The sequence below is a fragment of the Stegastes partitus genome, unplaced genomic scaffold (genome assembly GCF_000690725.1).
Source record: "Stegastes partitus isolate 25-593 unplaced genomic scaffold, Stegastes_partitus-1.0.2 Scaffold81, whole genome shotgun sequence".
NCBI classification, from domain to species: Eukaryota; Metazoa; Chordata; class Actinopteri; family Pomacentridae; genus Stegastes; species Stegastes partitus.
The window spans coordinates 359,983-371,655 of record NW_007577812.1 but is presented as its reverse complement, the minus strand read 5'-3'; the positions used below and the strand labels follow the sequence as shown (position 1 = coordinate 371,655).

At 41.9% G+C, this 11,673-nt stretch overlaps 1 protein-coding gene across 1 annotated transcript; it reads right to left on the bottom strand.

The window, feature by feature from the left end:
- Positions 1-445: 445 nt before the first annotated feature.
- On the bottom strand, positions 446-11,412 carry ca12 (carbonic anhydrase XII). Its single transcript, XM_008276811.1, has 9 exons — positions 11,318-11,412; positions 10,987-11,007; positions 8,214-8,393; positions 6,982-7,124; positions 3,217-3,312; positions 3,067-3,130; positions 2,734-2,891; positions 2,448-2,574; positions 446-1,789 (listed from the first exon to the last, which is right to left on the bottom strand). The coding sequence occupies exons 1-9, from the start codon at positions 11,379-11,381 to the stop codon at positions 1,137-1,139; spliced, it is 1,506 nt and encodes a 501-aa protein (XP_008275033.1). The 5' UTR covers positions 11,382-11,412; the 3' UTR covers positions 446-1,136.
- Between the last annotated feature and the right edge of the window lie 261 nt (positions 11,413-11,673).

Genomic DNA, 11,673 nt, shown 5'->3' with positions numbered 1-11,673 from the left:
ATCTAAAGTGTACAAAACTCTTGACGAGTTCGTTTATCCACAACCTTTTTCACTTGACCTTCCCAGAAAGACCCAACCACTGCAAGAAACCACACACTACATAAAAACTCAGTTTTAGCCTGAAGCCTCTCAATACAGACAATTTCTTCTGTTCTAAGTTCTGCTTCTGATCAAACATGTGCAATTCCAAACCTCCCATGTTTCCATCCTCTACCCTTATAAATATAGAAGTTAAATGTATGGAACTTAAATATAACACAGAGTCTCCATGCATGTAGTTTGTCTGCCTCGTGCCCTGGTTACGGCTCACTGAGAGAGTCGTCAGACCTCTGCGAACCTGCAAAGAACTAGCATGTTATAAAAAATAACAACATCAAATAACAGTCCTGCAAGTTTCGTGTGAAGTGGTGCAAACAGGGAAGACGTCCGCCATGTATGGTTCAAGTATGATGCTTTTATTTCAAATAGTTCCTTATATATATAGTGCAGGTTTCTTTGCTACGTGTAAATGGAAATGTGAGAAGAAACAAACTGTAAGAAAAGATAGTGAAGTTACATAAAGCGCTTTAGCTCCAGGAAATTCTTTTGGTTTAACTGCATCTCCACATTGTGTAAGGCAATAATTACTAGCATAACTGCACAATTACCCTACTATAGAAGTGAACTTGGCGTTCTGTATAACACTATAAATGTTCCCCGTCAGAAATTTTGTGTACTTCATGTACCTTGACGCATATAGATCGTCAAGCAAGAAATGTGCGCTTCTGCTGTCGTTCGTTTGAGAACCTTGTTCAGCTCGGCAAGAATATGCAAACATGCCCGAAACCCTGATGTAAACATTTCTCAGATTTATCATGACATAAAAATATAAATATGGAGATTGTTGTACTATATTACAATCCTCTTACAGTACTGAGCACGGTCGCTGGTGATGACAGGTTCTGTATCTGAGGTTATGCTTTCATGATGACATTTATAATTATGTGCACATACTGGAAACAATAAATACATTAAGCAAAGACTGGTTAAAATAATGCAGGGCATGGTTGGAAAAATTAGTCTTTCATTGTGGGTCACACAGCTGACGTCTGCTACAGAAAGTGACAATGTGAGTCTCAGCTATGCCAGGAATCTTTCTAGTCTTCCCACTCCATTGGCAGAAGCCAAGGATGTGGATAACCCTGGCCGTGTGGTTTCCTGGGAACAGTAGCAGGGGAAAGACCGCTGTACTTTGTCACCGGCACACTTTGCTTAATTGCTGTGGACGTCTTCCTTTGATTCTTCAAGGCTCTTGTGAGAGAACGATCTAACTCGAAAGCCTCATCTGTCGGCCGGCCGCGGAGCATGTGTCTGATGGTGGGGAGAGCTAAGTCCGACTTACAGTCCAGGTAGCTCTTGAGGTTGAGCTTGGGGAAAACTGAATCTCGGAGAGCCTCAACCAGCTGATTCTCAGCGTGGGACTGTCTGAGCTGATGGAAAACTGTCTGCTCCAGTGAGCTGTAGCACAGCGTGTCTTCAGCCAGCCCAGACTTTCCCACATAGCTGTTGGTCTGGCTCTTCTTCCAAAGGGATGGATTCATCGTTTGTTGTTTGGATTTGGCCAGAGTCTCACTCTTCTGGTTCTTTAGACCTTTCTTCTTGCCAGCCTGGAGCTTCTCTGAGCCGCTTGGTAGGAGCTGATACAGCCCCTCGTCAGCCAGGTCTGCTAGGTCGCCGACCAGCAGCTGCTGAACGATGCGCTTCCTCACGAGTGGAGTTGTGACTGTAAGAGGACCTTGCAGTCCTCTGCCTGCATCAGACACAGAGCCAACGTTGTTAAACATCCCAGCATGTGGGATATTCCTTGGAATGATGTCGGACCTTGACACCCAGCATGCAACAGCGCTGTCTATAGTGATGCACTAAAAGCACAAGCCATCGTCCGCTAAATGCCACTTGTGAAAGCTAACAGCACAAGATTCCACACTGCCATGTCAAAACATGTGCCATTAGGAAAGCATAGCGCTGAGAGGGAAGCTTTGAAAATGAGGAAAACATGCACATTCATACCACACTATATGGACTTAAATACCATACAGTGTGGTAAACCAGGCAACCACATAAGAGTAAGGCTTTAAAGACAAATTTAAGGGCTGCAGACGTTCTCAGTATGTCAGTGGGGTGGCTAATTTGAAGTGTCTTAAAAGATGGCCTACTTTTCGAACAAGCTCATCAAAGTCAATCAGCTTTAAAAATGATCGACATGAAAGCTCAGCCACAAGCAGGTGATACCGTACAAGCCAAAGCCAGTGTGACAGTCCTGTGCTTTGCAGGACAGCAAATGCCCGCAAATGACTCAAACCTGCCTTTTAGCCATTTTAAAAGCAGCACAGTAGCTATGTCATTTAAGTGACCTTTTGACTCATGCGCCAATAATAAAGCGAGCTTGTTTTGAAAACCGTACTTACCTTCCTTGAAAGATACCAGGACAACTCGGCTGTCAGGGAGCTGTGGTTTCCTGTAGTTGCCATTCAGCGGCACAGGAGAAGAGTCCTGGGCGTGGGAGGAGAAGAGGGCTGTTGCTAGGGACAGGAACTGAAAAGACACAAAACAAAAGCAAGTTACGCACACCTTTTAACTTAAAACGTCTGAACAGCATTGAAATGTAAAATTAATTAAATGGCAGTTTAACGTTGGCTTTTTTAAAAATCCTAATATCAAATTTGCTTAACAAAAATTTTGTTGTTGAAGCACCTGTTTGCGAGAAATTGTTACGTGGTTCCTGAACACCGTCCACAGCACACTTGGATAGCACGGAGGAGTGGTCAGTGACCCGTCGTAGCGATAATACTCATCCAAACGCGCAGGCAGCAGCGCTCTGATGTTGAACCCGGATATCTGCACTCTCTGATCTGACAAAACAGAAATCAACGGTTTAACAACTGTTGACGTCAGAGTGGAATTCTTTACAGCCACATGAATGAGTTGATGGGAAGTTGAGAGACTTCAAAAACAATAAACCAAAGCCTTTACTGGGACAGTTTATGAGTTATCTACACATAGCAGAAATCATCACTTCAGACTCACCTCTGTATTTGATACCATTGATGAACCGTAGAAACTGTTCAAATGCTGGATTGAACTCCCCAACCTGCATAGAAAACATAGTCAGATGGTTCTACGCCACAAAATTCACAAAACGCTGTCCTCTCTCCAACAGAGGTCACATGAACTCACCTCAATAAGGACACCCAGTACAGCCAGACCGTCAGATTTGTCTACAGCCATGGACATATTGGGGTACTTGTCTGAATTGTAATGTACTACATGCATCTGTGGAGGGACAGAATATGTCAAGATCGTATTAAGAAAACAAACCAGCAAGTAGTCAAGACATGCGAATGACTAATTACTGGATCTGAGATGAAAAGTAAGCAGTGACACAACCAGATAGAGTAAAAGTGAATTATTTGGTGTAGCTCAGTCACATATTTTTTAAGAAATCCACTTGTTTACAGAAACACATTTGCTTTGGAAAAAATGGTTTGTGTAAACTGTAATGGAAATGCTTTGTTAAAATAATATTGAAGAAAAAGAAGCTATTATGAGAATATTGGAGGAACACAGCAGCTTTGACACACAACCAATAATTGTTGAAGTCATTTTAATGGAAAAACTTGCATATACTGTATGTTCATTTGCCAGATTATTAAGCACACCCAGCTATAATAGATAAATACAGTCTAATACAACAGCCCTGCAATAAATCCTACCATCATGTGGGTTATAGGCAAATGATTAGGTTTTGTTGTTTTGATATTGAATTGTGTTTTTTATTTAGCCTACCCCAAATAATGGAAAATGTTTAAACTTCCAGTATTAAGCAAACAGGTTAGAGGATAGATCATATCTTTATAGCATCTCTGCTTTTAATATGTCCTCCTATTTACTGAATTGCCAACAGCTGTCACTAACAACAGCTGTAGTCAGTGTACAGCACAACAGAAGAAGTGCAATACGTAAATGCTTGTGACAAAACCACACAAGAAAAACTAGAGATGTTTTACACCGGATGGTCTACGACAGAACATAGACGAATTCCAGTTGTTTTGGTCATCTTGTATTCACGCTGGTCTTTCTGGTCAAATATGATGCAACTGTATTTTCAGACTTCATCCTGTCTTTTAAATTAAGGTGGATGCTTTGCCCTATTTCTGGGAAACGTTCAATTCGCCCATCATTCCATCCTGCCAAAACAACATGTCATCAAGGAACTGTGGTTCTGGAGTCTGGAGAGACTTAAAAAGATGCGTGTTCTCGACGTGTCCACTCAGAAACTCAGGTCAAACCGCAGCACCTCACATGTGGCCGTGCTGCAGCTGGCGCATGGTCACATAAAAGCGCACAGGTTGCAGCCATTTCAGCGTCTACCCACTGCAACTGAAATGATACCAAATTAAATAAAACAGTCTCCTATTTTCACTCACTTTAAAGCTTTACTGTCAAATTGTCTGCTTTATTTTAAGTAGCAAAGTAAATAGAGCGAACTATTGTGTGAAAACTGCTTACAGGGCTTGACACATTGAATAGCGCAGACAGCCACTCCTTTCCAGAGGTGGTTGAAAGCCAAAGCATATAATAGCCTGGCATTCTAATCCCCTTAAGCCCTGCAGAAGTAAGACACTGACATACTGTGCAGTTATGGGCATAAAGAGGCTGACTTGTGTCCTTTTTTTCTTGATATGTTAATGTGATTGGTAAAGGGAAAATTTATGTGGGAAAAAACAACAACCATGTACTTAACTGTTCTCTCAGCAGTTGAGGTTTTGGAGACTCTTAACTTTTAAAAACTTGTGTCTTCAATTGTTCTTTTATGCAAGCATTAATTGTGGGATTTCACAAGAAAAGCAAAAGATGCACGCTAAACATTCTCTGACACCGTCTGTCAAGAAGACGGAAACTGAACGTCAAGCCAAGGCGTCGGGAAAAGACAGCAGTGACATGCGGTGACCCTGATTCATCTGCCAGTCAAATGTCACAGGTTGAAATCATAAAGTATTAAATCATTTGTCTGGTGCCACCTGATGCTGCAGACATACTGAAATGAATAGACTGCAGGGGTGAGCTCACCTCAGACAACCTGGTAGAAAAAAATATTTAGATCTTTGACTAAAGTAGCAATACTGAAACACTGCTACAAGAAGAATCATCAGCAAAATGTACTTAAAGTATTAAATTTAAAATGCAAATTTCCAACATTCAGAGTCTTATTTGCAGCATTCTGTATATATTGAGAAAATAATTATTTGTGTTTTCCGGTAGATTAATCGTAACAACTGGTCTTGCTTGAGTTTCTTGAAGACGTTTCACCTCAGCGAACTCAAGGAACTCAAGCAAGTCCAGTTGCTGCAATTAGTCTACCAGAATAACCATGACCTGGATGACTGAGAATCTTCACAGACATAATTATTTGTGCAAAAACTTGCAGGTGGAGCTGATTTTGGCAAACTTATAGAATTTGAGCTCTATAACAAAACATCTATCCATCCATTCATCCATTATCTAAACACCACTTAATCCTCACTAGGGTTGCGCGGGGGGGTGGGGTGTGTTTGGTGTGTGTGTGTGTGTGTGTGTGTGTGTTGGGGGGGGGGGGACAACGAAAGAACGAAAAGAATTTTGCAAAATCTTTTCAAGATGTTCTCGACGACAGACGGTCTGTTATAAAACATTCCTGTAATTTGACATATTAAAGAAAGATGGAATTTTTTTGCCTGATGCAAGGCAAAATGTTCTGAGGATGTTCTGGGGATGTTACTGAGGTAACACATTATACAGGGGTTCTTTGTATAAAATATTATCAGTGTTATCCATCCATCATCTATACACAGCTTAACCCTCACTAGGGTCACCGGGGGGCTGGAGTCTATCCCAGCTGACTTAGGGTGAAGGCAGGAGACACCCTGGACAGGTCACCAGTCTATCACAGGGCTACACTTAGAGACAGACAACACTAACATTCCCACCTACAGACAATTTAGAATCACCAATTAACCTCAGCATGTTTCTAGACCTTGTGGGAGAAAGAACCAGAGAGAACCCACGGTGCACGGGGAGAACATGCAAACTCCACACAGAACGATATAAATTGTCAAATATTTAAAATATTAGCCCAGAAACTAGCAATTAAAGCCAATATGTGAAGCATTCCAGTAGCATTTCTTTTTTATAGTTGTTAAAAGTTTTGTGACACGTCAACAGCTTTAAATAAAAAAAGTAAAAAAAAATAATCTGTTATTTATGGCAGTGAGTGCACACCGCACTTATTCACTGGAGTACACAAGTCTAGCCAAACACATTGCTAGATCTAGCAGACAGAAAGCAGCTACATGTTCAAATTCCATCTAAACCTGCAACAGTTTGCGCTGCTACACAAAACGCAAAATAAAAACAAAACAAAGAAACGCAGTCACCAAAATAGCTTGGAATATAGCAACAGGTGCAACCAGAGTCAACATCAGTATGGCTTTCTTGTGGAAGTCAAAGAGCCAGAGAAGTGATGTCATGGTTGCTCTTTTGCTGTTGGACAGGTAATTATCTGGTTTGTTGTGTTTTGTGGGGAGAGGGTTATGGGTTACGGTGAATGAGACATGATGTATTTTGAATGTGTCGCACTCCTCTTCAGACCAACATATTTAGTCCTCCTACTGTAGTCAGGCAGTGTGTGCTCTATTTTTCAGTTGTATGCCTGAAAAATCTCATTTACTCTTGTTAATTTTTTGACCCTGCAAACTGTAGCTTCAACTAAGATTGTCTGAATGTATCTAAAATGTAACCAGAGTACAATTCCAGTGCAGAAGTATACGGCAGCAGAAAATGCAAATCTTCAAATAAAGTACAAGGATGCTGGAGCTGTACTTGGGTATAATACTAGAGTATGTCGTCACTCTCCACCATCATCTTCTAAATCAGTACTGGGGAGTTAAAAAGTGCTTTGTTTACCTCTGCTGCATACTGCCTACTGTTCACCGTGTGTTCGGAGCCTGCAGGCCGACTGGAGGAGCCCCAGTGGAAGTGGAGCTGAGCCGCGGTGTACCGGTGAGGCAGGCTGGAGATGTGCATCTTGGAGGGCAACGATATTTGCACTGTGGACCAAAAGAAATGTAATCTCAGCACCCATCACAGAGCAGCTTAGGGGTTACCTCACTTCACCGCCGGGGCATTAAGAACCATCAACTTTGAGGTAAAGTGAGGAGGTCAGCACGACCCCCTTCTGTGCTGTCAAAGCAACATTCAAGACATTTTACGGTGCAGTGACGCAGGGTTTGCTCCACATGTTAGTCAGAGTATGATGAATGCTTACGCGCGAAGATCCTTTGTCAGCTTATTTTAAACACGTGTCGCGCTGATGATGCCACTCAGCTTGTGGTGTTGAGGCCCATCAATGATGCACACATAAGCATTTTTCTGGCATTTGCACTCTGTCAGTGCCAAACTGTTTACTTACACGGACTTCACAGCCGCGAATCGTCACCGACACTCAGCAGACATCAGCAGCAGTACTCAGATTGTCATTGAAATTTCTAACATATAGCAGTTTCTATACGACGCTTAAGGCAACGTGTCAGAAACTAGCTCAACCAGAGTTTACCTCGCTTAACCTCAGCTGAAACAAATCTTCAAATTGTCAACAAACTGTAATTTTGTGGAACGATTATATTCATCCCCTTAAATCATCAACACGTTTTTATTGCACATGATCACGGTCGTCTGTGCTCTGATTGCTATATATATTGCAATTACATACATATTGCATGAAAAATTGAAGCTCTTTATTAAGATGCATCTGTCTCAAACGGAGACAGAGTAGATGACAAGCCTTTGCTCATATTTTCCCAGACTAAACATGGAGTTCTTTCTTTGGGTGAAAGGACAGTTAAGATAATAAGAGTGTGATTATAGAAAATTGCTGTGGCAGATGTAGAAGTAGGATCCTCCTATCATTTTCTTTAGCTTGGCCCAGAAATTAGGTTTATGCATGGCCATTTCTAATGAATACGTTGTCTAGAGCAATACTTTGATATGAAGAAAATCTAAATTCCAAAATGCAGTTTTATTAAATATTTGCTTGGTTTGATGCACAGTTATAGTACTCGCGATGAAATGAGTTTAAAGTGCACATTGCATTTGAAGTGTTGTCCATTATGTGGACACCACTGTTTATTTATACTCACCAGAGTGTCCATTGTTCCCAAGAGTGAGCTGCTCATTTGGTGACAGGTCGTAGTTTTGAACCTCAATCGGACGTAAAGTTGGATCAAACCTTAGCAGCTCTGGCTTGATGTCTATTGGAGACTGGAAAGCACCGCCACAGTATGGATAATGCTTGGGCCAGTGATGCTCTCCGTCCGGCCCTGCAACAACATCAATGTACATCATCACCAAGACAACATCTTTAACACATGGCTGCTGCCTGATGTATCCCAAATGTCATTTTCATAGTTGTAATATACTGTACAATGGTACTACATGTGTATATTCTGTTCCAAATAGAGTGTATCACCTCAGAGCATGAGCAAAAATACGTTTTAAATGTTAAACTGTTGCATTTTTAAAGGCCACATGAGCCAAAAGTGCCCCACTGTGAGGCTGAATAGGGGATGGCTCCAGAAAGGGCCAGGGCTTGTTCTAGCATACTGAACATTTTATCTGCAATCAAAGTGAAGTATCATTATCTATGTACTAGGCAGCATGGGAGAGGCCTGTGGCTCTGCTTTTGGCCTTTTTCTAAAACAGCGAGAGTGAGAAGCAGGCTGTTGTTTGCAGGGAGAGCCAGTGAGAACGCTGTCTCTCTCCAAATGAGAGGTTTCTGTAAAGCACAAATGGCCACATTTGCAGATCAAGACATGCAGTTTACAGAGTGACCTCAGCTGCATGGGGGTGTCTCTCAATAGCGTTGCTGCAAAGGCAGTGAAGAACGCTGGGCTTTAAAATAATGCAAGAGAGGAAAATGGAGAAGAATGGTAATAAGAAAATTATGGAAAAGAAAATCAGGAAGCTGTTGATTTCTGATATTTCATTCAGTGAGTTGATCGAAGTGTAAGCATCCACGCTGAGCCTTTCAAACATGCCGTTCAGTAGGAAGCAAGACTAATACTTTGCAATGAATGGACTCTATCAAATGAGAAATAACATGATTGTAACAGAATAGAAATTGCCCTGAGTGTACCACTGCCCTCGTCTGAGTCGCATATTTGCCACTAATTCATTGTCTTTCCAGAATTCATTTAAAAATTCACCATTCACCAGATGCCAGCTGACCATCATTAACTATGAATGATGCAGCATGAGGTCAGCCTTCCAGCCACGCTGTCAGACAAATGTGGATTGATTGTATAAGTCATGCCAAAAGGCATCAAGTGAAGCTGTGAAATCACTGAATACTTGTTTGATGCAAAGCTCAAAGTTCAATCTAGGCAAACCCTCCCTATAAAACGAAAGAAAGTTACTCTCATGGCTATAATTACTCACTGTCCACTTCATTTGTGTTTTAATTTGATGCAGGCTGCCCTTTAATAATGGACCTTTAGTGGCCTTTGGTGGTCCCTTGGCGGTCTTTTGGTAACAGAACATCCGTGGCTGTGGGTAATTTCTCAAATTCGGCAAATGGAATCTTAAATTAGAAGATTTATATGAGGCTTTCAGTAGAGCAATCTACTCAATATTACACTGGTGGCAGAGCAGGGCGAGAAAACCCACAACAGTCATGATCATCGTTTATGTTACTGCTATATTAAGGTTCACTGTTTGTCCTCTGCCAGAGGGTGGAGTGTCGAGGTGGAGATAAATTGTATGACTCAGCTGTGGCCCCGTCAACAGAAAGTGCAACCAGCCTTGCAGACGACTGATGACTCTGACAGACCTCGCAGGATCTGTAAGTGAGGAGGAAATCCACCATGCTGCCATTAAGAGGAGTCCAGGGGCTTTTCTTTTACATCAACTCTTCTCTCAGTCGTCATTAGAAATCTCTCTGGTTATATTGCTAGTTGATACATTATCATGGAGAAGATTTGCGATTGTTTATTAAAATGATTTAGTGTCTAATGCTGTTATTTGTGCATATTTCTATCACAATGTAGTGCTCTCATTTACATGACTTGGCACATTACAGGATAAATAACCAAAATATACTGCCCAAGTGCTAAAGTATTCCTTGGACTGACATTACTTTCCATTGTTAGCTTGGCTGATTGTCAAGTAGAAGATAAACAACTGCGTGAACCAAGTCCTCAAACGGCCTTTTGGTCATATTAAGCTACCGCAATAATGAAACCACCCTGTATAACATTTATTCTTTAAATCACAGCAGACAAATTGAGATCTTTTCTTTTTTTTCATCCAAACTGTGCCAGTGGAAAGAATCTCCACACTAATTTCAAAAGTCTGGTTAATATTCGTCATTTAGCTGCTTCACCTGCTGACATTTGGTTTTTCACGTTCGGTCCCTGAATGCAACAGATTTTTGAGAAGGCAGTGACACAAAGTCAAGAGGTCACGCCGTGAGCGCAGTTTATGTAAGAGACAGTCATGGTTCAAGGAGTCCTGCCCAAAGACCTTAAGGCGCGAGACAAAGGCAGTCAGCCACTGATGAAATGTCGTAATTGCAGAGTTTGTTTAATTACGTGAGGTGATGGGGTGACGCCAGTACACTCGCCGTGAGTGGGAGTCAAAGAAGGGTCACAAAGCTTTTTCTGTTTTTTATCTCGACCGCTTCATTTGATGTTACTGTCACCACTTTTGTCTGACAATTTGACATTGGCAGCTCAGAGCATTGCGGTGAGGGCAAAACAACAATAACAACTTCTCTGACTCACTCATTGCCTATTGGCCTGTTGCATCAAATTGAATTCTAACACTCAATTAGTTGAGGCTGTTAGGTCACCAAAAGCTTAAAGGTTATAGAGATACACTTTTGCACAATTGTGAGAAAAATATGATCCGACTCACCGTTGTACGTCCATTTGGCAGCTGAAACAGACAAAGAAAAGACTTTATCCAAATGTGCATTTTAAATAGAATGCAGTAAAATCCCACATTAACATTTTAATACTAAATTGAAAACAGAACTAAAACTAAACAAAAATGATCAGCATCAGGGTCAAGCAACCACATTTAATGTCTTCATGTGCAAGAGGATGGAGACACCTGCCTTCAAGCATCCTTTCTGCTCAAGACCCAGCAAATGCTGAAGGAGGGCAAACATCTCAACACTGCTTAAAAGTGCATCCAAAGTTTTACAGTCTGACATCCTGAAAGATTTACTCATCAGATTTCTTACCATGCAGGACGCCGACTACGGTGAGCTGTAGGAGGACGATGGGAGTGAAGCTCTGGAAGTGCATGTTGTTGCCCTGATGTCAGCCCGGTGCAGTTTGGAGCAGCGGAGCGGCAGCCTCCCAACCGGCTTTTATACTCATGTTGTCGGCTTCATTGTAGCTCGCACTGACGTCAGAGCAACAACAAAACCAGCCTCCAGAGTCATCTGTTCACCGGAGAGTGACAGCTACACAGCGGCCACCGCATCCCAGCCCGGTCCCTCATTTAAGCTTCGTGTCGGGAATCAGCTGCACATGTGCTGCTGTTACACATGTGCAGCCGCTCGGTGCCGACAGGTGACGAGATGTCAGACACCGA

What these genes read in the sequence shown, in the direction of transcription:
- ca12 (XM_008276811.1), bottom strand. Translation starts at nt 11,381, where the DNA reads ATGCACTTCCAGAGCTTCACTCCCATCGTCCTCCTACAGCTCACCGTA. An exon ending in TGGGAACAATGGACACTCTG is followed by an intron (nt 7,125 to 8,213) that starts GTGAGTATAAAT and finishes TTTGGTCCACAG; the next exon opens with TGCAAATATCGTTGCCCTCC. An exon ending in GTAGGCAGTATGCAGCAGAG is followed by an intron (nt 3,313 to 6,981) that starts GTAAACAAAGCA and finishes GTCCCTCCACAG; the next exon opens with ATGCATGTAGTACATTACAA.